At 53.4% G+C, this 24,864-nt stretch overlaps 8 protein-coding genes across 8 annotated transcripts; 5 read left to right on the top strand and 3 right to left on the bottom strand.

Annotated features, from left to right (window-relative positions):
* Nucleotides 1–131: 131 nt before the first annotated feature.
* Nucleotides 132–4,553, top strand: POSPLADRAFT_1045940 (hypothetical protein; the record flags this gene model as incomplete). The annotated part of the gene is made up of 17 exons (XM_024478906.1): nt 132–755; nt 872–982; nt 1,178–1,765; nt 1,822–1,886; nt 1,929–2,030; nt 2,091–2,273; nt 2,356–2,404; nt 2,452–2,521; nt 2,573–2,706; nt 2,765–3,126; nt 3,182–3,302; nt 3,363–3,527; nt 3,583–3,797; nt 3,878–3,974; nt 4,030–4,173; nt 4,231–4,273; nt 4,327–4,553. 17 exons carry the CDS (start codon nt 132–134, stop codon nt 4,551–4,553), a joined length of 3,300 nt encoding a protein of 1,099 aa, XP_024340514.1.
* A 1,240-nt stretch (nt 4,554–5,793) lies between these two features.
* Nucleotides 5,794–6,621, top strand: POSPLADRAFT_1169126 (hypothetical protein). The gene is made up of 7 exons (XM_024488043.1): nt 5,794–5,841; nt 5,898–5,911; nt 5,962–5,992; nt 6,052–6,172; nt 6,237–6,322; nt 6,384–6,432; nt 6,489–6,621. Exons 1-7 carry the CDS (start codon nt 5,825–5,827, stop codon nt 6,489–6,491), a joined length of 321 nt encoding a protein of 106 aa, XP_024340513.1. The 5' UTR covers nt 5,794–5,824; the 3' UTR covers nt 6,492–6,621.
* Nucleotides 6,622–6,948: 327 nt separating this feature from the next.
* POSPLADRAFT_1045939 (hypothetical protein) lies at nt 6,949–9,009 on the bottom strand (the record flags this gene model as incomplete). Its single annotated transcript, XM_024478905.1, has 5 exons — nt 6,949–7,009; nt 7,069–7,316; nt 7,370–8,048; nt 8,168–8,827; nt 8,990–9,009. 5 exons carry the CDS (start codon nt 9,007–9,009, stop codon nt 6,949–6,951), a joined length of 1,668 nt encoding a protein of 555 aa, XP_024340512.1.
* Nucleotides 9,010–11,372: 2,363 nt separating this feature from the next.
* POSPLADRAFT_1180575 (hypothetical protein) lies at nt 11,373–13,479 on the top strand (the record flags this gene model as incomplete). Its single annotated transcript, XM_024488768.1, has 7 exons — nt 11,373–11,440; nt 11,493–11,665; nt 11,715–11,872; nt 11,930–12,171; nt 12,223–12,417; nt 12,491–12,619; nt 12,733–13,479. The coding sequence occupies 7 exons, from the start codon at nt 11,373–11,375 to the stop codon at nt 13,235–13,237; spliced, it is 1,470 nt and encodes a 489-aa protein (XP_024340511.1). The 3' UTR covers nt 13,238–13,479.
* A 679-nt stretch (nt 13,480–14,158) lies between these two features.
* On the bottom strand, nt 14,159–14,713 carry POSPLADRAFT_1045937 (hypothetical protein; the record flags this gene model as incomplete). The annotated part of the gene is made up of 3 exons (XM_024478904.1): nt 14,159–14,220; nt 14,263–14,492; nt 14,568–14,713. 3 exons carry the CDS (start codon nt 14,711–14,713, stop codon nt 14,159–14,161), a joined length of 438 nt encoding a protein of 145 aa, XP_024340510.1.
* Nucleotides 14,714–16,269: 1,556 nt separating this feature from the next.
* Nucleotides 16,270–18,542, top strand: POSPLADRAFT_1180572 (hypothetical protein; the record flags this gene model as incomplete). The annotated part of the gene is made up of 6 exons (XM_024488767.1): nt 16,270–16,495; nt 16,883–17,272; nt 17,332–17,764; nt 17,840–18,235; nt 18,313–18,412; nt 18,471–18,542. The coding sequence occupies 6 exons, from the start codon at nt 16,273–16,275 to the stop codon at nt 18,540–18,542; spliced, it is 1,614 nt and encodes a 537-aa protein (XP_024340509.1).
* Nucleotides 18,543–19,949: 1,407 nt separating this feature from the next.
* POSPLADRAFT_1033238 (hypothetical protein) lies at nt 19,950–20,677 on the top strand (the record flags this gene model as incomplete). Its single annotated transcript, XM_024476919.1, has 3 exons — nt 19,950–20,034; nt 20,183–20,317; nt 20,538–20,677. The coding sequence occupies 3 exons, from the start codon at nt 19,950–19,952 to the stop codon at nt 20,675–20,677; spliced, it is 360 nt and encodes a 119-aa protein (XP_024340508.1).
* Nucleotides 20,678–21,655: 978 nt separating this feature from the next.
* POSPLADRAFT_1045935 (hypothetical protein) lies at nt 21,656–24,426 on the bottom strand (the record flags this gene model as incomplete). The annotated part of the gene is made up of 9 exons (XM_024478903.1): nt 21,656–21,796; nt 21,847–21,926; nt 21,957–21,958; nt 22,018–22,755; nt 22,806–22,918; nt 23,003–23,150; nt 23,242–23,316; nt 23,557–23,703; nt 23,762–24,426. The coding sequence occupies 9 exons, from the start codon at nt 24,424–24,426 to the stop codon at nt 21,656–21,658; spliced, it is 2,109 nt and encodes a 702-aa protein (XP_024340507.1).
* Between the last annotated feature and the right edge of the window lie 438 nt (nt 24,427–24,864).

Genomic DNA, 24,864 nt, shown 5'->3' with positions numbered 1-24,864 from the left:
TCGAGGTCAAGGCAATGCTAGCCGGCGCTCAGGATGTGGCAAGCCACCGATCGGCCAGACCGCCAAACGCGTGTTGTGGAAAATATGGCACAACAACGCGCTACGCGCCCTCTCCTCCTCCTCCCACCGCTATGGTGGCTCAAACCCGTACCGCTGGGCAAAGCTCGCCCAGAAAGCTCAAATTTCATGACAAACTCGTCGGCAAGGGCCTCTCAACCGATGCATTGCTCAAGAAACTCAAAGCCCTGCACACCGAGCTCGCAGACATGGACCAGGAGCATGTCGATGTCGCATCCCTCTCGGCCGTCCGCAAGGAGCTTATTAACACCTCCGTTCTCCTCCACAAGGATAAGGGTGTCAAGGCCTACGCTGCTTGCTGCATTGCTGATCTCTTACGCCTCTACGCTCCCGATGCGCCTTACACACAATCCGAATTACGCGACATATTCCAATTCTTCTTCAGGCAACTCTACACTGGTCTCAAGGGCTCCGATTCGCCCTACTACAACGAGTACTTCCATTTGCTTGAGTCTTTGTCCACAGTCAAGAGTGTCGTCCTCGTCTGTGATTTACCAAACGCAGAAGAACTCATGACGGATATCTTCCGCAACATCTTCTCTATGGTCAGGAACGATCTCGCGAAGAAGATTGAACTATTCATGGCCGACATTCTCATTGCCCTGATAGACGAGTGTCAGAGCTTGCCCTTTGATGTCCTCGAAACCGTCATGGCGCAATTTGCAGAGAAGAACGCGGTACGTGCATTCACGCCTGCAATGAAATGTCACCGTATCCTTCTCGTTCTTTTTGCGGATACACTTCTTTAAGTATGCGTGCTATCTCGGTCGGTTTAGCATTAGCATTCATGTAGGATAGGGCGCGTCATAAGTTGGGCGTCGTAGCCACAGGCGTAATGTGTAGCCACAAATGGGTACAACCTCCTTGTGGGTCGTATCCCTTCGTGGCATCGGCTAACCGATATGTATGTGGCCGAAGTACCATTGCTGTTACTTGGGCGGTCCAACATCATCTGAACGACGAACACAGCATGCGTAGTGACGAATGGTAACCATGTATGCTGTGGCCATACCTTGACCATTTTCGCCTCGCACGTCCATTCTCGAGATTTACCCAATATTGACGACCCGTGCACCAATGTCTGACGGCTCTTCTGCAGGGCATGGACCATCCCAATTATCGACTAGCTGTGCAAGTGTGCAATGAGACTGCAGACAAGCTACAGCGACACGTATGCCAGTACTTCACGGATATGATCGTGTCCCATTCGCGCGACGAGAACTTCGAAGAGGTTGAGAAGGCCCACGAACTAATCAAGCGACTGAACCGCTCATGTCCGTCTCTTCTGCACAACGTTGTACCACAACTCGAGGAAGAATTGCGCGTCGAGGAAAACCAGATTCGCATTATGGCGACCCAGGTACTAGGCGAAATGTTCGCAGACAAGGGCGGAGCCGACTTTGTGCGGAAGTATCCTACAACATGGAATATTTGGCTACTACGCAAGAACGATAAAGCGGCAGCTGTCCGCCTGACCTTCGTCGAGGCGGCAAAGGGCGTACTCGTCAACCTCTTAGAGCAGCGAGATGCCATCGAAGACGCCCTCCAGACAAAGTTATTCGACCCGGACGAAAAGATTCGTGCAGCTGTCTGCAAGCTGTACTCACAGCTCGACTACGAGACCGCCGTGCATCACGTTTCGGAGAGCCAGTTGCGCGCAGTTGCAGGTCGGGGCCTTGACAAGAAGGTATCTCCCATGTTTTTGCACCGCAAACGACGTGACACTTATATCATTCGATGAAGCATTCTGTCCGTGTCGAAGCAATGACCGCGATTGGCAAACTATTCAGTCTGGCCTACCCTGAAATGTAAGCATATTGAACGTGTCTTTCGCTCTTTGCTCTACGAAGCCTAACAACGTTCAGCGAGAACAACGACCCAGCCGCAGTGAAACATTTCGCATGGATACCTGAATCGATTCTGCATATGGCAGCAACAACGGTAGAAGTCAAGTCAGTAGAAATGTTCAAGTCATCGGCGATTACCAACTCACTTTTTCATGCGTCTCACAGAACTATTGGAGAGCAAGTTATCGGGGAGTATATTTTACCTCTTCCGTCGCCAACACCAACATCGAATTCTCGCGCCAATGATGTCGATGAAGGCGCGTGGACTGATCGTTTGCTATTCGTCATGAAGTTTTTGGATGAGATGGCGGTCAATGCCTTGCTGAGTTTATCAGGCATGAAGGGAGCGTGAGTGACAGCACTGTGGCGACATCATCGTCGTTTATGTGCGCTGCCTGGTCATCAGTATTCTAATGACAACTATTGGCAGGGGCCGTCCAGTATTCGAAAGGTATCTGCAAGCCTGCGTAGAGCACAATGTAAGTTTCTCATGATCTCGTGTTTACACATGTTAATCATCGCGTAGGGCGGCATTATCGATGAAAATGAGGAGGCTGTCGTCAACAATCTCAACGCGATAGTTAAGCGAATTGCGGGTAAGCGACAAGCACGTCGGCCGAAACGTAGATGTTCTAACCCTCGATTAGTGACATTCCCCGATCCCCAGAAGGCGGTGGAAGACTTACTAGCCTTTGCGAAGCTGAACGAGGGCAGGCTATACAAGCTACTGAAGACGTGTATGGACACCCAAGTGGATCTGAAGGGGCTGATGAAGGCAACGGTGAGTTCTTACTCTTCAGGCACAGAGCGCTGCTTACTTCGACGCCCCGTGTGTCCAGAATGAGTTCCTGCGGAGACTCGAGCAATCGTCTTCCTCTCTCGTTCCGGCCATGTCAGTGTTCCTACGCAGAGCGAGTCTGCGAATGGTGAACCAATCATCTATCCCCACGTTGATAAAGCGGGTCCAGAAAGGAGATCCCTCGGGCGATGGTAGTGGCTCAAGCCAGGCAGAGCTCATTGCTCACAACGCGGAGACATGGATGCGCTACATCTCCAAGCACTGTCCCCAGCTGCTCCAGTCACATGTGCCGGAGTTGGCGAAGGCCATTGCGGATGAGCGAAACGCTCGGCTGGTCGAGGTATGTCTGCAATCCCTCGCCGCAGTCGCGAACTGGGATAGGAAATTGGTTCCGAGCGACAAGTAAGTATCCGCATCGCCATCTCTCCTAACTGAATTGACAGTGGCATCGTACCAGACGCACATCCGAGAGGGTGTCTCGTTTTGTCATGAGCTCTCATGCACGTCATGCCAAGTTCGCCGCGCGTATAATGACATGCATGAAGGATTCCGAAGACCTCTGCGTGCAGGTTGTGGAAGTAAGTCGATGCGTGGACCTGCTTTGGCGGGACATTCATGACCTGTGCTGCTCTCCACAGACCATGGCCGATGCACTTCCCGAAGCAGAACCTGAGCTTCTTGTGGCACATGTTGCCGTGCTCGCGCAGCTTGCTCTAAGGGCTCCGGATGCTTTTGAGCAGAGGAGCGATGTCATAACCGCCTTCATTCTCAAGCAGATCCTCATGAAGAAAACCGAGCCATCAGTGAGGCACTGTTGATAACAATGAACATTGCATCCCCACTGACGTCCGTGCACAGGATGCGATGCAAATTGACGAGGAGTGGATTCCCGATTCCGCGATGCCACCACAGCTCCAGGCTAAAGTGCTATCACTGAAGATCTGTCGAAATCGTTGTCTCGCGCATGCTGAGTCAGAGTCAGCACTTGATATCGCTCGCCCGGTTCTGAAAATGCTTGCAACGATATTGCAATTGCGAGGATCACTGACAGCTAACGCTCAGGCGGAAGACGAGTGAGTATGATTTGTCACTTGCCCGAGGCGCGATTCGCTGACTCAGTAGCTGCTAGCCCACAAACACAGGCTCGTCTCAGGCTCCATGCTGCTGTCTCCCTGCTCCACCTTGCATGTGTGGAGAAGTATGCAACAGAGGTAGCATTGAGTTTGCCCGCTATTGCAGTCACTATTCAGGTAACGATTACACCGTACTTGATGCGCTGCGCGAAATTTATTCGCGTGATCATAGGATCCCTGCTATCAAGTCCGTATGACGTTCCTGGACAAGTTGCTTGTGTTACTTCCGGGTCGTGCGGGACGAAAGCTTCCGGCATCGTACAACGTGGTGCCGTTTCTGTCGGTGCACGATCCTGAAGCCGATGTCAAAAACAAGGTAATGTATCATGCTACGACCTCGGACAATCGAATTTTACCGATCAACATTCATTAGGCAAAGGCCTATATCGTCATGGCCATGCGCGGCCTACCTAAAGGTGCGTGCGCCGTGTGTGTATGTATAATGTTGCTGACCTTTGCTGTTGCACAGCTGTCCGACTGCAAGACATCGAGATCAACTTCATACGCCTTCTCCACGTGCTAGCTCACCATCCTGACTTCGGACTCACCGAAGAAGCACTCCCGGACATCGCAAATTATATTGAGTTCTACCTCGATCTTGTCGTTTCCGCAGAGAATATCTCCCTGTTGTTCCACCTTGCTATGAAGGCCAAGACAGTGCGCGATGCACAGTCGCATACATACAGCGAGGTATAAGAACAATAGTAATTTGCCTGAAGAGCCCGCGCGCTGATCTTCTCGATTTGACAGAATCTGTATGCAATCAGCGAGTTAGCACAGCATTTGATCAAAGCTCGAGCGAAGGTACATTCATGGAGCCTCGAGAGCTATCCGGGAAAAGTCCGCCTGCCCAACGACATCTTCCGACCACTTCCAGGCGCTGAAGCTGCAAATGAGGTAGGTTCTACGACACATACCAGACTGCTAAGCACTGAGTGTATCTTCCACCAGATTCTGAAAACAATCTATTTACCAGAACATGCTGTTAGTTGGCTGGCTGACCGCCACAAAGAACGGAAGAACGCTCATGAGCCGAAGGTTAGCATGCAGTTTATCCCGGAGATATCTGCTGAGCTTTGCACTGTAACAGGAAAAGCCTCGTGTGGAACGCAAGGCGAATGGGAAACGAAAGGCTCCTTCAAAGGCAAATGGAACGATCAAGTAAGAGTTCCGTCGTCTCACATCCATTCTTATAACGTATGATTGTGCAGGCGATCGCGGGCCGCGAAACGTAGGAAGGCTGAAGAGTCAGACGAAGAGGAAGAGTCGTCTCCTTCAGAGCCGAGCGATGAGGACGAGGAAATGAGGTCAGCTAAGGCCTCTGATGACGAGGGCGAAGAGGTCGCCGACGACTCGGCCTCTGAGAAAGAAGAAAAAGAGGAGAAACTGGGCAGAGGCGCGAGGACTAGAGCCAAGGTAACGGTAGTAACCTGAGGAACCTGTGACGTCGCTAAACGTTACCACTTAGGCACGAATAAAGCAGCAGGCCAAGAAGCCCGCGAAGCGCAGGAAAAAGCGCGCACTATCAGAGGAGTGATACTTATCCCTGCTTTCTTCGGTATATGTCTAGGTGGACCCTGCTTCTCTGTATGTCTGCTGTAGCACCGCTATCTTGCTGCTCTCTCCGCATCAGTTGCTATATCCTTACTCATCTACTTATGCTCAATGTTCCGAATTACAACTAATCTGACGACTGCTACGATAGTATACCAAGGAATACGATTTGTTTTAAGGTCTACGTGCACTGTCGGAACTCGAGCCAGAGTCAAACAGTACGGAGCCTTACAGAGCCCCAGCCTGGAGATCGAGGGTAAACCGAAACTGGGGTTAGGGCTGTGCGGCAACACCCTTGTCGGAGTGTTAACTTTAACTCCCAACTGCTTGCCAAATCGGCGACTGCCGTGCGTACCGATCCCTTCAGTAGTGCTGCCCGTCCAAAATCACTCAACGCTGCCGACGCCTTCAAGATGGTCAACGTTCCCAAGTACGCACATATTTCCCCTCCAATGAGATGTTATGTTGATATGAATTACTTGGCAGAACGCGACGAACCTGTGAGTCTACTTGTCCCGGGGTCGATGTATATACTGACATCGGTTTGTAGACTGCAAGGGCAAGCAGTGCAGGAAGCACACGTTAGTATAATTTGTGATGCTCAATTTGACAATGAGGAACTGAAGGTATGATCTCGCAGGCCTCACAAGGTGACGCAGTACAAGAAGGGCAAGGATTCGTTGGCCGCGCAGGGAAAGCGTCGTTACGACCGCAAGCAATCGGGTTACGGTGGCCAGACCAAGCCCGTCTTCCACAAGAAGGTATGTGCCGTGTATTCCCGTGTCCCTCCGCCCCCCACTCACGTCGTTCCTTCTGCGTTTATAGGCGAAGACGACGAAGAAGGTTGTTCTTCGGCTAGAATGTACTGTATGCAAGTACAAGATGCAGCTCTCGCTCAAGCGTTGCAAACAGTGCGTTGCCTTCTAGTCTTGCTCTATGGTCTGAATTGAGTTGTTGACATATTTCCTGCAGCTTCGAGCTCGGTGGTGAGAAGAAGACGAAGGGTGCTGCTCTTCAATTCGTATGTCGCCAGATCACGTTCTCTTACCGAGCACTGCCTAACACCTTGTTGTACAGTGATTGTGGTCATTGTCTACCGCTCTTCTCCCTTCCTACGTATTCTCGCATCTTTCATCCACGCTTTACCGAGTTCTATGTGATATGCAATCACACCATGCATATGCAATGCTGCAAAAATACTGTATTCTTATCCTGCGGGGTGTGGGTCAGAGTTGCATAGAGCCTTTGCGAGCTTAAGTGGACCAAGCTTCACCAGACGGCGCCCAATTCCGTGCGCTGATAAGTCCCTGCCGCGAAGCATGTCATGCATTTAAGCTATCTATGAGAGTCAGATTCGTGCAAGGTACTGAATCCCGATTTAACAACATCTAGTTCGTGCAATCAAGAAAACATGAAAGTACTACAATATTATACACACAGGGCCTACATTGAATGAAACATCCTCATAAATTATGGCAAATCAACAACGTCCGCGGTCTGCTGACGCGAAGGTTAATTCTCTGGATAGTTAAGCTCGTCAATAAGTCCATCCCCGTCGACCACCCCGATATTCTCTGCCCATGCCCGGATTGTACCCGCTGCCTGTATTGTCATGGTGAGCTTGGGTACGACCACTGCGGCGAGCTCGCCGCCCTGCGAACGGAGGATGTCTTGAATGCGCGTGTAGAAGATAGACAGCTCCGGCCGCATCTCATCGCGGATGGACTGAATGAGATGCGGCCGGACTGCCTCGAACAACACCTCCGGATCCCAAGGCGACTCAAGCCTCGGCGGCGAGTTGACCGTTGAGGGGGTCGAGGCCGGCAGGCGCTCTGCGACGAGGGCCTTGAGCTCGCGAATTTCGCGTTGCATGACATCAATCTGGTCACGTTGCTTCGTCTTTAGCTGGTTAGAAAGTATAAGTCTGTACAAATGGACTGGAATGGCGGACTCGGTACCTGTTCAATTTGGCGCGCGAGAGTCGCCACCTCGCGCTTCAGTCGAATGTTTTCTTTGTTCACCGTGTCTGTCCGGATGCTCAGAGCGTCCATCTCACGGGCAAGCTCCTCTATCTCGTATTCCGTCTTGTCACAGTGCTGCGTGAACTCTGCACGTTTGTCCTCGATGAGTGCATCTCGCTTCCTGAAAACATCGTCCATCTCGTTGCGCACATGGTCCTTGTGTGCGCGGAATGAACTCTCAAGCGTCACGAGTGTGTCATGAAACTGTGAGAGACGTGTTCGCATTGAGTCCAGCTCCGAAACGACGCTAGATGACCCAGCGTCATGGTCCACTCGACGGCGTTTACTGCTAGGTTCGCCGCATCCTGCATTATCTCCCGACGCAGCCGCGTGTAACTGCCGCTGCACCTCACCAAGGTAACTTTGCAGATCGGCGACTGTGTTCCTTAGACTCCCGATCTCTGCAACCAGCTGCTCGCTGACCGCGGATGAAGGAGCCTTCGATTCTGACTGCTCGACTAGCGGCCAGAAATTGGACTCCGCCAACCGCAAGAGCGCATCCTTCAGCTCCTCTGCTTTGGCAGTGCATTTCTCTTCAGCAGCGCTGAGTTGAGACTGTATCGTGGTGCGCTCAGGTTCGGGAAGAGATGAGAAGGCGGACGATGAAGTAAGCCGCCTGTAAGATAATATCTCATTCTCAAGACGCTGAGATTCGGAACGCATGTTGGTAGCAGTGGCTAGTAGCCTGATAGAGTGTGAATACTGCTTAACAGTCTGGTACTGATCGAGACTCACTGGATGCGCTCATCCCACGTTCGGTGTCGATCCGGAAGGCTCATGCTGTCCGTGCAACTGCGCCCGGCGGGTGCCTTCCCGGGGCCTTTCGACGTCTCGATCGATGCCCAGCGCAGGCGCGGCGGTGACGGCGGGACGGGTGTGGAAAGGTCCGCAGGTTCACTAGGCGGGGGCAGGGGTGGAGGAGTACTGGTCGGCGGTGTTGGGATAGCAGGAGCCTCGGCGCGCGGTAGATCCGAAAACGAATTGTTAGTGATGTTGATCTTCAATTTGGCGGGCATCTGTGACTCGGCCGAAGAGAGATGGGACCTCAGTGCAGCAGGAAGAGTCGGTGGTGCTTTAGCTGGCCGGCCGCAGAGTGAACTACTCGTGCTATCACAGGTAGAAGCTTGGACTTGGGTGGGCTGCATCGTGATGGCAGTTCGCTTCCTTGGGCCCGTGGGGATTGGGCGGGTCTGACTTGATCCTGCATCGCGCTTTGGGTTTGATGTAATGTCGTAATCTTGAGTTCTGTTGCTACTCTGGAGAGGCAGACGGGGCGGCGGGGCGCGACTGGCGGTCTCGGCAGTCCTCCATTCTGGATCGTTTGGGTGCGCTAATATACACGCCTGGCGGTCACAACCGAGTACTCCATCGAATCTTTCGACTGGTTCGCCGTCGCTGTAATACCACTGTGAAGCAGTAAGCCGCTATACTAAAGGAATTAAGGAGAAGACAGACAGAACATCTCTCCTGTCGCAGAGTCATACTGCAAGACTCGCCTGGCCTCTCATACCTGCCTTAGTCTTCATTCTGGTTTGCTGTGACTTGGTCATTACTTACCAGCACGGTCGTTCAAACATGTGCGATGCAAGAGTCTAGAGAACAAAGTGTAGAAACATGAATGTTAAGTAGGATACCCTGTAGCCTCCAGAAATAGGTGTTATTTACGTATATGCATCTCGTCTTAGTCTTCATGAAACCTGACCCGGTTTGCAGAACGAGTCCCTTACGGCACTTTCTGGATCACGTGAAGCGCGTTTCGCAGTGCAATCGCGCCTCTCATAGAGCGCGTCGCGATACTGTACACAGTTAAATTGAGGGTCCATCATGCTGGTAGAGTGCGCTATGTGTTCTGTTCGTTTACGGTAACATTTCTGTTAAATTTCGAGTATGTTATTCCACTAGAGGCCCTAAATCTGCCTCAAACTGCTTGTCTGATGAGATTGGGCTGCAGGAGAGAACAAATTCTTGCTGAAAGTCTACCAAAATCAAGGATAGTGCATAATAATAATTTAAGTGCACAATTTGATAGCACAGGATGCAGAATATAGGTCGAAGTCGACATCCAAGGCAGCAAGCTGCAGCCGCGTTTCCTTTTTGGGACGTAAGGCGATGGTCCGGTAAAGTGGGCGCGCTTTCCGGCAGACCATATACTAGATATGGATCGATTGTCATCCATGTCCGTTTATGGCTAGCAATGCAGACTAATCTCGTCTCCTATACCTACCAGGACAACAGTAGTCAATGGCCATATAGGAAATTTGTTATGACGTGCTATCAGCAGTTGAGAACATCGGTCAATGCCCACGGGAATGAAATAGTACTCCTACAAGGCAACGTCTTTCCACTGAAAACGCACTACAATATCCCAGAAATGGACCTTGTATTTTCAAGAAAATGATAGTAATCTACCAAGTCCTCCTATATGACACCCTATTTTCTTGGTGCAGACATATGTATTCCAAAGAGATATCTTGATATACACGTCCCTAGCATATTTCTGCTGAAGGTATGTCGGAAATATGATACCCGTTTCCAGAGATATTCCGGTGTATTGTTTAGTGCAAATATGTTGCTATTCGCCAATCTAAACTACATACATGTGGCATTGCCGTTTATAATAATTTGTCTTTTCTTGGTCTTTTCCGTCTGTCTGTGAATGTACTTACGTCAAGCTCCATATTGGGTAATTCGTATTTACCTTCCGCATACCAGACCACGCTCTTCGACTTCAACCGCATCTCTGGGCTGCAGAATGCCCACAACGCCCGTCAAACGCATCGCTTCGACCTCTCCAGACGGCGTGCGGCCATACAAGCGCCTGGCGACATCGTCTCCGGAGGAGGGAGAACTAGACGACACAACCCCACCGCCACCACCTCGGCCAGCCACACCGCCGAAAAGCAAGGTTCCGTTTCCTTTTAAGAGGAAAACGACGGCGCGGGATGACAAACTCGAACCGTATGCGAATGGGGAGCCAAAGGTCCGAGGACAGTATGGGTATGAAAGGCCGGATGAAGGCGAACTTCGCTTCAGGAACGACGACGAGCGGCGCTGGAGACCACCACGGCATGACACTCGCGGAGCTGACCGCTGGGAACCGAGCGCAGGTCGGTACGACGGAGGTGCACGGTTAAGGTGGGAGCGGCCTGAGCCTTCTTATGGTCCGCCGCACTACCCTTCGCGTTCGCTTTCGTCTGAGCGGCGCGACTATCCACCGCGGCCACCGCTGTCACCCCGTCGTGCATGGTCTCGGTCCCGCTCTCCTTCGTCTCCTCGCTCACATTCCCCATCCACGCCAGTCAACAGGGAGAAGCATCGGCTTCCCCCGCCTCGCCCAATCTCGCCGCTTGCGGACGCATACTACCAACGTGACAGGGACAGAGACAGCGATTACAAGACGCGGAGTAGAAGTAGAGACCGGCGGCGAGAGAGCCCAGACGTACGAGAACGTGCGCCAGTATGGGCTGCTGACAACGAATTGGACCGGCATTACAAGCCACCTCAGCGGGGAGACGAACGGGACCGATGGAGAGACAGGGGACAGCACGACGACAACTACCGCCCGGTGTCGCCACGGCGGCCCATTTCTCCCCTGTCACCCATGAGGCGGTCGTCGGGACGGAAGACCCCGCCGCCGCCATCTACCGCCCCTCCGCCACCACCAACAGAGGCATCTGAAGTCGAGATATTGCCCACGACACATACTGCGATCAAATTCGCATTGCCGCCCAAAAAGCCACTGACACCGCTGAATGTGTATTCTCCACCGTCTGTACCAGTGCCTGCCAAGACGAATGTCGTGCCGAAAGGTGAGACAACGTACGCAATGCAGCAAGACGACAGTCAACCGGAACCTGGAGAAGTCAAAGTTGCCCCGCCGAAGCCTAAGCGGAAGCCTGTGGTGAGGTCGCGGGAAGAAGAGGCGAAGGTCTACGGTCGAATGTTTGCTGGATGTGGTAGGCAGGAAGACTATGATGTCCTCACCAAGTTGGGTGAAGGGACCTTCGGGTACGTACGCAGTTTTCAGTCTGTATTGCGGTGCTCACGCGGATCTGTGTAGTGAGGTTCACAAAGCTGTACATCGAGAGAAGGGCACCGCCGTTGCGCTGAAGCGCATTTTGATGCACAACGAGAAGGAGGGCATGCCGGTGACCGCGCTGCGCGAGATCAAGATACTGAAGGCACTCCATCACCCATGCATCATTGACATCCTGGATATGTTTATACTCAAAAGTGCGTTCATCGCCATTTTATCATTCACTCGATTTTGATAGGTGTGCAGGTCAGGGTAAGGACTCACCGCTGTCGGTGTATATGGTGTTCCCCTACATGGACCACGACCTCGCCGGACTACTTGAGAATGAGCGCGTCAAGCTGTCCCCGAGTCAGATCAAGCTCTATATGAAGCAGCTTCTCGAAGGAACGGAGTACATGCATCGCGTAAGTCTTGCCAATTCCATTCGTCTGCACGTCTAACATATGTTTATTCGACAATAGAACCATATACTCCATCGAGATATGAAAGCGGCCAACTTGCTCATTTCGAATACTGGATCGCTGAAGATCGCCGACTTCGGCCTTGCGCGCGCGTACGACCCGAGTATCGTTGACGTCAAAGAAGACTTCCGCGGCAAAGAGCGGAAATACACTAACTGTGTCGTCACCCGATGGTACCGTCCACCGGAGCTACTTCTTGGCGCTAGACAGTACGGCGGTGAAGTGGATATGTGGGGTATAGGGTGCGTATATGCTCGGCCCTGAAGGCCGTCCGCGCTGACGAGCCCGAAAAGTTGTGTATTGGGGGAGATGTTCTCTCGGAAACCCATACTACCCGGGTCGTCGGACCTGGATCAGCTAGACAAGATATGGCAACTATGTGGTACGCCTAACGAGCGTTCATGGCCTGGCTTCGACACCTTGCCTGGCTGTGAGGGCGTCAAGCGCTTTAGCAACTATCCAAGACGGCTCAGGAACTTCTATGAAATGTCGGTGTCGTCGTAACAATCTCATCCGATCTGGTCCCTATTGTATTCGCGTGAAACTCATCGTGCTGCACAGGATCGGTCCTGAGACGGTGGATTTACTCGACAAGCTCCTGACCTGCAATCCTCGAGAGCGTATCAACGCTGAGGAAGCGTTGGACCATGACTATTTCTGGACAGACCCATTGCCGGCAGACCCTAAAACGTGGGCATTCACTCCTTGGGGAGTTCTCTACCAGTCACTGACCTTGCTTCACTTGCATCTGTCAATTTCCACCGGAACTCTTACCCGTCACTTGTCGGTTGCTGCTGCTACAGTCTACCCCGGTATGAGGCGTCGCATGAGTTCGACAAACGTGGAAGGCGCAACCAGGCCCCAATAGGTCCGCCTGGAATGCCACAACCTATGGACGGACACCCCCGACCGCTACCCATGCCATTGGCACACGGTCCACCGATGCATATGAACAACCGCCGCCCGCCGCCACCTAGGGAAGCGTTCCGCAATGGACCACCCCCTCAACATTATGGCGGTCCGAGCCAAGGTCCTCCCCCAGCCCCATACCCCCCATACCCTCCCGCTGGCTATGGACCTCCTCCACATCGCTATCCTGGACCAATGCCCCCCGTTCAAAACACAGCTCCGATATACTTGCGCCCGGGCCAACCGCCACCCCAAATTGCGCCGTGGCAGCAGCCCGGACCCCGGCCAGCACACCTACCGCCCCGCCCGCCTGTGCCCATGAACCGTGCGCCGGGCGGATTCCCCAACAATGGGAATCCCAACTACAACGGCGGCCCCACCCAACTAAACTACGGTTGAGTAATATAGAGTACCTACTACATTTTGCTTTCCCCTTCCCCCGTTTTCGCGCACATGTCATTAACAGCATTCATCTTATTCTCCGAGCCGCATGCACATTCATATCCTGTTCTGTTGTCACTGTTGCAAGCTGTCGTGGTTGTTGTCGGACTTCACTGCAATTATCGTACCGTACTCGTTGGCTCCACGTGCCATCACTCATAACGCATCCATATTGTGAATCGTGCAGAGATATTGTCGCGAAGTTGTTGCTCGCCACCGGCGACGAGTGAGATATGTGAAGTTCTCGACATCCTTCCTGGAAAGGCAAGCGCTGTTCCCTTATGGGGCCTTATCACAGAATGGATTGTTTAACGACTCGGATGCAATGCGCTGCATACGATCTGAGTATTGTATACTGCTTCGCAGAATTGCGCGCGGGTCCTCCTCCTCCTATTGAGGTTGAAACCGCTCGCTCGCGTCCCCGCCTTAACGCTTCACGCTGGACCTCGTCACCGCTGTATTGAGGGTGATTTCGCCGCGAGGAAAACATGAACATTTGTCGAGTAAAAGCTTGTAGTATACAAGTATATTGGATCAACTGCGTTATGATATACAGCCAATTCATCCCATTATGCTAGAAGCTGCAGACTTCGTAGTATGGTACAGTATGTCAGTAAGTGATAAATGAAATGATCACGAATAGGGCAGGCGGGACGAGCGCCTAAGAGCTGCACTTGCTATCCCTCACCTTTCCTCGTCCGCATAGGCTTGTTTATAAAATCGATGTCTCGGGTGAACAGAGACTGAGACTGAGAGTATGTAAGACAGCCAGCTCCACAGGTTTTCAGAAGCTCAATTCAACGGTTTGCGCCTGCCGAAAAGAAGGTACGGAAAACGAGTTGAAAAGCCACCGGTCACCAACTGTGGTGGCGGTCTTGATTATTTGATTGCGAGCCTCCTGAGCTCATCTTCCATTTCAGACAAGGCCTCGGTGTGTAGACCTAAGGATGATCATTGCATGACAAAGAGGAGCGAAAACCCACCAGCTCCAGGCAGACAGGGTCCCAGCGCTGGTCGACTGGATGAGCAAGCACTTCGGCTTTGTCGCAGAGGCGATATCAATGGCGCGAACCGCGATGAAGACGCCTTCCTAGCAGTCTCAGAAGCGCCAGGAGACCGCCGGCCGTCGGTCGAGGACTCGGGAGCAATTGCGTACGCGTCCAGTCTGTAGTCGAGCGCAAGAATCGGGGCCGAGTGCGCGATGCCGTGCAAGCTGCGCAATGAAGAAGTACAGGCGCGCCGGGCGAGGCGGTTTCGAGGCATTGTTGTGCCTACCGCCCTTCCTTACAGGCGCGCTCCTTGGAGCCCATTCGAACGGGGCTGGCGTTTCGTTGAGAGCGCGCTTGAGGAATATTGAGTAGTACGCAGCGTCGGGCCGCACACCCAGGCCCTGCCAAGGCCAAGGTGAGCCGCCAGGAGCCTACAGGTAGACATCCCGGGACTGCCATTCCATCGGATGTGTGTCCGGCGCCTCGCGTTTCGCGGTCGCCTTCTTTCCCCCATTTTGTGCCCCCGCTAGACTCTAGAGTCGCGACGTCACCCGGTCGCTGGGCGAGAAGGGGACATCGGGAGTGCGGTGCACATCTCCCCGATCCTGTTTGCCGATTGTGGTGCCAGCAGTGGCTAGCAGCGAGGGCAAGGCGGTTAACGTGATGTGATGGGAATGCCACTTCCTGTCTGGTGCGTCGCGGAGGCAGAGCGGGCTAATTCTGCTGACCTTATCGTGTCTACCATGGGAGATCCGACGCTATCCGACGTTGCTCTCCCGAAAACCGGGAAGGGATTCTTGGGAAACGAGGATTAGCGTCTGCCGCTCCTCACATGGGAAGTCGCCGTCCTTCGCCTGTTTGTAAGCGTTCTTTCCAGAGAGTCCTTTATGGTGATATGATTCCGACGCGGCTATTCACTGCTGTAACATTTGTATTCGTGGTCCACGCAACGCCTTACCCCGAGTAGTCGAGGTGGCGCTTGATCAGCCTGAGGGACAACCGAAGATTAGGGAGGGACATCTTGACGCGGAGATTCTGACGAGAAATTGTGTAGGGAGCAGCATAGGCAGTTATGGAGGCATACCAGGATTGTTTTCTACGAGGGTATTAGTCGGCACTACTGGCAAAAATCATTAGAACATGGCTCGAACCGTTACGCATGACATCAGTGGGAGTGCGCCACAAAGCCTGACTTCCATGAATAGCATCTCCCTTTCCTTTCCTGGTCCGATCCCGACTTGAGCCCAGGTTGTCGAGTGCCCGACTGTGTAATCATGCAGATGACTACGGGATGTAGACAGCTGTGTCTTGTCCTCCGTTTCTCGGTTCGCTACCATCCCCCGAGCTTACGAAATGTACCACCGTTCTGCGCATTCGATTGCCTGCATATGCGCAGGATGTCTCGGAAAATGAACGCCAGGACCATTCAGTCATGTGCGTCACGAGAAGTCAAAGGACCCCGGTGGAGCTTTCACTGATTGGGTTGAGGCCTAGAACTCGACTCATTACACCCATCTTCTGTACATGTGGAGATCGCTGCAGGCGGATCCGACAAGGCGCAGCAGCACAGATGTGATATTCTGTAGGCCGAACGCTCATATGTCAGCAAGGTGGTTTGCGTATGAGGGCGGCACGGATGAGTCCACGACGGGCTCGAAAATAACTTCGCTCGGTCTGGGTCATTGCATTAGAAAAAAAGATATACATCATGGCGACTCACTCATGGCCGTGCGTGGCATATGATATTTCGTTCCTGGGAAAGGATGTGAAGAAGAGGGACACGGCCGCCCTGGTCATACGCACCGGATATGACAGAAATGGCCAGTTCGCAGGCGCCATGGTGGTCACGGACTTCCCGAGCCTGTGCTCGTGGTAAGTACTATGCCTTACCGGGCACACACCGAGGCGCCAGGTGTGACCTGCCGCCTGTAAGGCATAGTACTTATATATGAACCCCTGGTCTCAGCAGAAACATCCCAAGCTCTTCATTCTCATTCTGCAGCCATGTCTGCTCCCGCTGCACTGTTCACCTCGAATCTCGTCTACGGCCTGGCCGTCATCCCCGTGGCCGTTCTGCTAGTCCACTTTGTGCCCTATTTACTCGACCCACACGGTATTCGAGCGTATCCAGGTCCCTTCCTCGCCCGGTTGTCAGACATATGGCTGGGCTGGATAGCCGCACAGGGGCATCGGTCGGAGACGGTCCATGAACTCCACAAGCAATATGGTACGTGTGTTGTCCCTCGCAGTGTGGGGAAGTGCGGAGAAAAGAGCTATGCCTCTTATGGCAATCGTCGCTGCACCATCGCCTCTCCGCTTTCTGCGGTGGTCAAAAACATCTGGCATGCTACCCGATTGCTGCAATACTTTTACGCAGGCAGACCCTTCAAACGGACGGACAATCCCTGCCATTGCCTGATCATAACATCGACGATCTGCCCCTTCCTACTATCCCTTGCTCTGGCGAGCAAGGGTTAGTGTCGTTTGATTGGATACATCTGGATTTGGTGGCGTTTCAAGCATTGCCTTAGGAGACAATTGCATCTTCATGTCGTCTCGTGTTTTGAAGTCTGACTGTGAGTATTGACATTGACGCGCTAACACTACTCTGCAGGCACCTTTGTTCGCATTGCACCAAACCATGTCTCCATCAGCGACCCAGAGGCCATCCAGTACGTCTACGCGCACGGAAACGGCACAACCAAGTCCAACTTCTACGACGCGTTCGTCTCTATCCGGCGCGGGCTCTTCAACACGCGGTCGCGCCCCGAGCACGCCCGCAAGCGCAAAATCGTGTCGCACATCTTCTCCATGAAGAGCGTCATGGAGTTCGAGCCGTACACCCGCATGCACGTCGCCCAGCTCCTGAAGCAGTGGGACCGCCTGTACGAGCTTGGCATAAAAGGCGCCTCGGGAGAGGAGGGCGAGGGGTGGAAGGGCCGCGACGGGCGTGTCTGGCTCGACTGTCTCCCGTGGTACAACTACCTTGCGTTCGACATCATCGGTGCGTGCAGCACTGCGCGCGCGTGGTCAGGCGCTGACCGTTGCTACTCACGTCCACAGGCGACTTGGCATTCGGTGCACCGTTCGGCATGCTCCACGCCTGCGCAGATGCTGCGCCCGTCGCCACCGAGCACAAGGACGCCATGGCGTCGTACGGCGCGGACAACGCCCCCAAGGTCACCTACTTCCCGGCTGTGCAGGTGCTCAACGACCGCGGCGAGTACTCCGCCTCCATGGGTGTCCTGCCCCCGCACTGGCGCCCGCTCGTCGTGCGCTTCATCCCGTGGTATCGCAACGGGGGCAAGGCGGTGAAGCGTCTTGCTGGAATCGCCATCGCTGCAGTGTCCAAGCGGCTGACGGCGCCCACGGACCGGGCCGATCTGCTGGGCAAGCTGCAGGAAGGCAAGGACGACGAGGGCAACCCGATGGGCAGGGAGGAGCTGACCGCCGAGGCGCTCACGCAGCTCATCGCGGGCTCCGACACGACGTCCAAGTACGCCCCTTCCGCCTGCCCGCACTGCGCGCTGTGCGCTGCGGCTCTGCACGAACTACGCTGATCGTTCTCTAGCTCGTCCTGCGCGCTCACGTACCACCTCGCCGCGAACCCGCGCGTGCAGCAGAAGCTGCAGCGCGAGCTCGACGAGGCGCTGGGCAGCGACGACGACCCGGTGGCGACGTACGAGCAGGTGAAGCGCCTGCCGTACCTTGAGGCGGTCGTCAACGAGGCGCTGCGCGTGCACTCGACGTCGGGCATCGGCCTGCCGCGCGTCGTGCCGGAGGGCGGGCTGAGCGTGTGCGGCCGCTTCTTCCCCGCGGGCACCGTGCTGTCCGTGCCCACGTACACCGTGCACCGCGACGCGGAGACGTGGGGCGCGGACGTGGACGCGTTCCGCCCGGAGCGGTGGGAGGAGCGCGACAAGAACGCGGTCCAGAAGGCGTTCAACCCGTTCTCGTTCGGGCCGAGGTGAGCTGCCTGTCCCCCCCCCCACCTCCCCCCTGCCGCGCGTCTAGCTAGCCACTCATGCGGGGTACGTGCTGCAGGAGCTGTGTGGGACGCAATTTGGCGAGCATGGAGCTCCTGATCATCATCGCGTCTATCCTGCGGCGGTACCACTTCGTTCTGGAGGAGCCCAAGCACAAGGTACGCGTGCCGTCTCACAGAGGCCTGGCGCCGCCGTGCTGATGTGTGTCCTTCGCAGCTCGAAACGAAGGAAGGGTTCCTGCGCAAGCCTGTCGCGTGCAAGGTTGGCCTCAGGCGCCGGAGTGCGTGATCGAACTGTTGTTACTTTGTCTGTGATGTATTGTAACGCTGGGTACGCTGGGTACGCCCTTATTAATGACCTTGACTTGAATGGCGAGCGCTTTGGGAAGCCGTATGCATGGTCGCCGAACTATGGCTAATACGGTCCATATGCACAAGCACACACGCGAGAGTGTCTAGGGCCGTCGCCTTTTCTATTTGCCCATATTCCCAAAATCAAGCTCACGCTGCTTCGAGCCAGCATCCCAGCCGTGCGACGTCTTGCCGTTACAATAGTGATAGCCAGTTTCGAGCCAATTAAAGCCTGACTCGGGCTCGCCGCTGACGCAGGAATTGACGGTCTGGCCGTAGCAGGTGCTGAAGAACGCTGAAGAGTCACTGACCGCTGTAGACAGAGAAATGTCTTATTTAGATAAAAGAACTGGTAAAACTTATACAAATTTAAACTTTTGAAGTAAAGCTTTACCTCTTGGGTATGCTGCCTGTCGGTGCTCGCTGGTAGTGCCCATAGTGAGTCAGCCACACCTTCCTGGAACTGCATCTCATTGCATTCGTCTCTAATGGATTGACGTCAGTAAGCTAGCACATGGGGGCCTCCACAGCATCATCGTGTGGTCGCATCAAAACGAATCCTTACCGACTGCTGCACAACGATCGAGTTCTCGGTAAGTCGTATCATGTACTTAATCGACGCTTGTTCCCTACAAATTGAACATTGAACCAGTCGAATGGCGATTGATCAGCTCTAGCCCTGAGTCATTGGTGACAGTGCACTGGGGTGAGTGCCATTCCGAAATCCGGTCTTGGCCGCGGCACTAGGGCTGAGCGGCCTGCATCACGGAATCGCATGTTTGGCTCGACTTGCAGCCTGAGGGGAACCGCCCTGATAACACTCCCGCAATGCGCGATATATATAGATGACTCTGGGGTTGAATGTCTTCTTTTCAAGACCTGCCCCAACGTGGCGGTCGCCCCCTCGACACCATGTATGATTGAGACACTAGAAGCTGTAGTTTCACGCCATATGGTTAGGAATTTTCGAGAGAGGTAGATGTGTTCATCGATGGTATGGAACTGATATCTTTACGTTGATCCTTAACGAAGATGTCTGGAAGAGCCAACATCACTTTCTGCGAGTCCCCAGCCCCATAAATTTCACGGGGCGCTTGCAAAGTTGCTGCAGGACGAGTGTCATCTTCCCTTACTTGAGGCCAGTGGCTCAAGCCGTCAACGCAGGAGAGACACTGTTCTATGCAGTACATGATCGTATGCATGGTATGGACCTCAGATGTGGTGGGACAAAGCAGACCACACTTTGAAGGTATAAAAGCGGCGGTAGATAGCTGTGAGGGATCGTCAGTGAGCTGAACTTTCTACCCTGCTTAGTCTCTCATCGTATCCCCCAACCCATATCATCATGCAGTTCAAGTACCTCACCGTGGTTTTCGCTGCCTGGGCGTCCTTGCTGGTGGCCGCTTCTGCCCTCCCTCAGCCTGAGCCCAGTAAGTACTATGCGCGCTCCAAACTTTCTGCAGCCGCTAAATGAAGATGTTCTAGCTGGCGCCCCCATTGCTTCTGCAGTCCTGAGTCAATATAATGGTTCTGCGCCAATACCAACTGTTGCTAACCTTGCTTCATGCTAGCCGCTAGCCCGGATAACTCCACAGTCTCCGTTGGGTTGTCTTTCAACTACTCCTGAAGACGAAATCTGTGAGGATCCATTCACGTTGCCATCGGGACCGTACTCACTGCCGGATCTTCTCACAGCTTCCCTTACATTCGGTGGTGAGCCGCAGTCAAGTACAGCCAATGTCGCGTTGCGCTGACAGTCCCGTCCCCAGCGATGACGAACGATCGTTTAGACATCAAGCATAGAACGGTTGCGTGACATTTACCTAGTGATCTTGCAATGGTAGCCACGTATGCATCACATCGAATTTGTACTTTGAAGTAGATTTTGTGTCGTGAAACAGTCTAAGCAAAAATGTCAGTTTTGCTTGCATAGTTGTGCTTATGCTGGAGCGCGCCCCGCGTACTTCGGCTTGCATCTTGAAAATGAGTTCCAAGGAAAGGCGATGGCTTGAGAGATCAGATAGCGTGACAGCTGGCAAGATACTCGAATGTCTTCTCAAGGAGGGCATATGAGCATTGTCATCGCACTCATAATCACCCGCAGGGGTTATAAAATGAATAGCATACACAAACCAACATGGGTACCCGGATGTTCCAAACAAAACGCCTGAGGTGCTCATTCACAACTTTGAGACGGACCTCTTGACATGCTTTTGCGAAATACCGTTACCTTCGATGTTGCTATATGCCTCAAGTTGATCAGCATGTGTTAGACAACCCAAGGTCATCTCATGCGTACGAGGTCTCAGGATCTCAGGGCTCGTAGACCATCTTACCAGCAACGAAGCCGTCGCACAAGATACAGTGGTGTAGCAGGATTATGGATTCGCAACCCGCGAGTTCGCGTGACGTCGCGCAGCCCATAGTTCCTCCTCCAGCGAGATCTGAGGTGGAATGCGACGGTGAAACCTCTGCAAATGCGGCGCGCAACGGTGTTATGTCATCATCTTGAAAGCGTTCCTGGTCGAGGAAGTCATGCCTGAGGTCGCGCTTCACATCTGATGCCAAGTCAAAAGTTCACAATCAGCATGTCTCGTAAATCCATAGACAGAGAGTTGACTGAAGGACCAATATCGAGTCCACCCGTGCGGAAACCATTGCTACGATCATATAAAACGACTGTTAGAGGTAGCAAGAACTCAGGGCATCGCCCACAGTATCCCTGTCAGGAGTAATGCAGGTGAATCATTCGCCTGCATTGTGATTTATAGATAGTCGTAGGCCTTGCAAGTGTAGAGTGTAGAGACAAACGAGGGACCAACTGACTAGCAACTGCACGGACTGGATTTACCTCCGCGTGCTTGAATATTATATACTGCGGGTAATTCGCGGGATCTGCCGTAAATACTGCGAAAATGGCATCAACATGCTAGGTAGTCTCGAAAAGACATTCACCATTACTGCACATTCTGAACGAACCATGGCCAACGAGGGAGTAAAGCCTGGATTCCGAACATAATTTGTGGATGCGGATGTTGGTAGGTGTACATACTATGCCGCAGAGGCATCATCGAGGTCGTCGTCGTCGTCGTCGTCGTCCTGGTACCAATAATCCATCCCTGTGTGAGTTTCGTAATGCTTGAGAATCCTGGCTACTTCCGGTGCATCGAGAAACTTGTTCGCAGCAAGTACCTTGCGAGACGTAAGCAGAAAGCTAGCGAGGACTACGTGCGAGTGCTCACTAATAGAAAAGCACGAAGGGCATCCCAGCCTGCCGCACGATGGATCATGAACCAATACTCGTCGACAAAGTCGATGACACCTTTGCAGTAGTCATTCAGTCTGAACTCACGTCTGTTTCAGTATGAAGGTCTTTCAGCACCAGGTAGAGACATAGAATGAGGAACGCTGACCTGTTGAGCATTATCCATCTGTTCCATAGCGCCAGGATCACCTTATCTTCGTCGCGTACATCGTCCAGCTCGAAGAGGTCTTCCTCCCTGTCGGTGATTGCCCACGCCATCACACCGAAGCGGTCTAAAGGCAACGTGTTCAAGAGGTCAAAGATGCGAGGTCCACCTAATCGACATGAATAGTATAGTTCCCCGTCCGCGGCTGGTTCTGTAGGTAGAAAAGGGGGTTGGGCAGCTGGGCCTAAAGGATCAGAGGGTGGCGGTGGCGTAGGATAGCGACCCTCACGGAGCCCCCGAGAGGAGCGTGTTTGTGTAGTAGTTGAACGTGTTCGGGCTCCAGCGGATGCGGTGTGAGACGGTGTAGGTGAAAATGCGCGGAACTTTTTGAAAATCAGGACCGGCTCGGGAGGGGCAGCAGAGATCGGTTGGGGAGCACGGGGAAGCGCAGCTGGCTCCGAGATTGGTATGCGAGGTTCCTCTTCTTCGACCCGGACTAATACCATGGGCTCAGGCGGGGGGTGCGTCGCTTCAGGCGTGTCGTTGTCTTCCGAGTCAGAGAGAAGCGTCGGGTCAGAGAGACGCTGATGCATTGAGGCGATACGCTGTTCCACCTCACGGCTCATCTCCCACAGCGTTTGACCGCTCGCGTGATCGGGGCCTGCGCCACGAGCTGACGAAGGGCGGTTGTGCGAGCTGACGGGCTCCGGATGAGCCAAGGGTGCAGGCTGCAGCTTCTCACTGAAATCGCGTTTCAATACGAGTGGCTGAGCATGCATGGAGTTACGGACTGTGTCTCATGCACTTCTTCGTCGTCCGACGATTCCTCCTCTGTCGTCTCTTCCTCCTCCGATAACTCATCATCTAACTCGGGAATTGTAAGCGTGATGCGCCAAGTAGATATCTGTCACATGGAGTCAAGGACACAACCGGCAGCCAGTCAATTATGAAAGCATACACGACGGCTTTTGATTTCTGACCAAATCACCTTGACTTCGCTGTGATCACAACATAGGTGGAAGTTGAGCATCTCGCGTGTATCGAAAGGAGAATGCAATTGGCAGAGGGGGCATCGCCAATCGAGCATCCTGCCTTCTCGCTTCTCATAACTTTCCTCCTGGTCTGTGTCGTCCGTACTGCTATCGCTATTCAGTTGATACCTGTACAGCACACTGACGGGCGCGGGAGGCAGGGTCTTTGGTGCTACGGGTATGTGAGCCAACTGACACCGATGTCTGAACCCTTTCCGCAAGTTCCTGAGGAGGAATGGCAATTGGTGATAGTCCTTTAAGCGGGTAGTACCTAGTGTGAGTAAGTCGAGAGCCGTCATCAGCTCCTCGACGTCCTCAGCATTGGCCCTCGAGCTGCGAGATCTTGACGTGCGGTCTGAATCGGAATGCATTGGTTCATTGGTCTTTCTCGCTGCTTTTGTGGCAAGCTGCGTGCGATGCGTACGTATATTCCTGGATGCGACAGACGGGTCTCTATGTTCACACGTCAGAAATAAATACATAGGACAATCATGCCATTCCAGTAGCTCACTCGTCGTCATCATCATTGGCCCTCAATCTGTGATATCTTGACGTGCGGTTTGAGTCTGAACCAAATTGTAACCCGCCCTTTATCGCTGCTTTTGTGGCAAGCTGCGTGCGATGCGTGCGTATATTCCTGGATGCGGCAGACGGGTCTCTATGCTCGCACATCAGAAATAGGTACATAGGACAATCATGCCTTTTCAGTAGCTCACTCATCGTCATCGTCGCTGTCTGTTAGCTTGTGCAACACACCACCAGGGCCCACAATAAACCCTCCTCTACGAGGCATCGGAATTGCATGTCCGTTTTGCCGGACCAAGAGTGCCGGACTCCGAGCTCGCGCTTGCGCGCGCCTTGAGCCTCCCGCTGACATGGCCATCATACGAGGTGGCTGTCGCCCTCCCACATCGTTCTGATCGCGGCGCCGCCTGATTCCTAGGATATTAGAGTGTTCGTCTTCCGTGAACCACCAAGGTCGTAGCGACGTGGTTTTCGTAGGCCGTTGAAGGCGAGAGGGAAGCGGGGCAGTAAAAGTGAACTGTGCTTGCGCGTTCCTACCTTGGTCAACGTATGCGCGCTTTCGCGATACCAGGCGCGGCGGTGAGTGCGCTCGCACATGTTGATCTGCCACGGGGCGAGCGTCTCGTTGAGCATTCACTTGCCGGGACATAGTTTTTGTCGCAATGCCTCGACTCCGATGCGCATTTGGCGCACCATGACCAGAGGGAACTCTCTGAACTGGAGCTGCGCCAGGTCCCAATGCGACCTTGCGTGCGGGCGCTCTGGGTGCATTGGCTGACTTGCGGGCTACGTTGGGTAGACCAGGTTGGCGGTCGTCATATACAGCAGGGTTTTGACCACGATTGCGTGGATCCATGGGCGTGAAAGGCGTTGTATGTCGCGCCTAGTACGTTTTATCAAATTGAGTCTGATCTATCAAGTTCAAAGACAGATGGGTGACCAATCATCAAAGGTTCTTGATTCTCGAGGATAATTGCCAGGAGTCGAAGGGGTCCTACGTACAAGATGCTACATACGTTTGTAAATCAATGTTTGCAGACTCACTTTCTCCGAACTATCGCGGCCAGATAGTTCTCAAAATGGTGGAAATTCGCCGAAGTTAACCTGTGATGCCTAAGAGAATGCACGTGGTGCCTTAGCTGAACAAACTTCTGGCGAAACACGGCGCAAATTACAAATGACAGAGTATTGAGAAGGGTTGTTTGCCGTTGTTAGAATCGGAGGCCTTTGGACAATAGGTACAAATAGACCGTTCCGGGCGCCGTCGTGCCCGACCTGGAACGGTAACAGCATC

Source organism: Postia placenta, assembly GCF_002117355.1.
Source record: "Postia placenta MAD-698-R-SB12 unplaced genomic scaffold POSPLAscaffold_5, whole genome shotgun sequence".
NCBI classification, from domain to species: Eukaryota; Fungi; Basidiomycota; class Agaricomycetes; order Polyporales; family Adustoporiaceae; genus Rhodonia; species Rhodonia placenta.
Note: the sequence above shows the minus strand (reverse complement) of the source record. Positions and strands in the feature narration are given on the sequence as shown.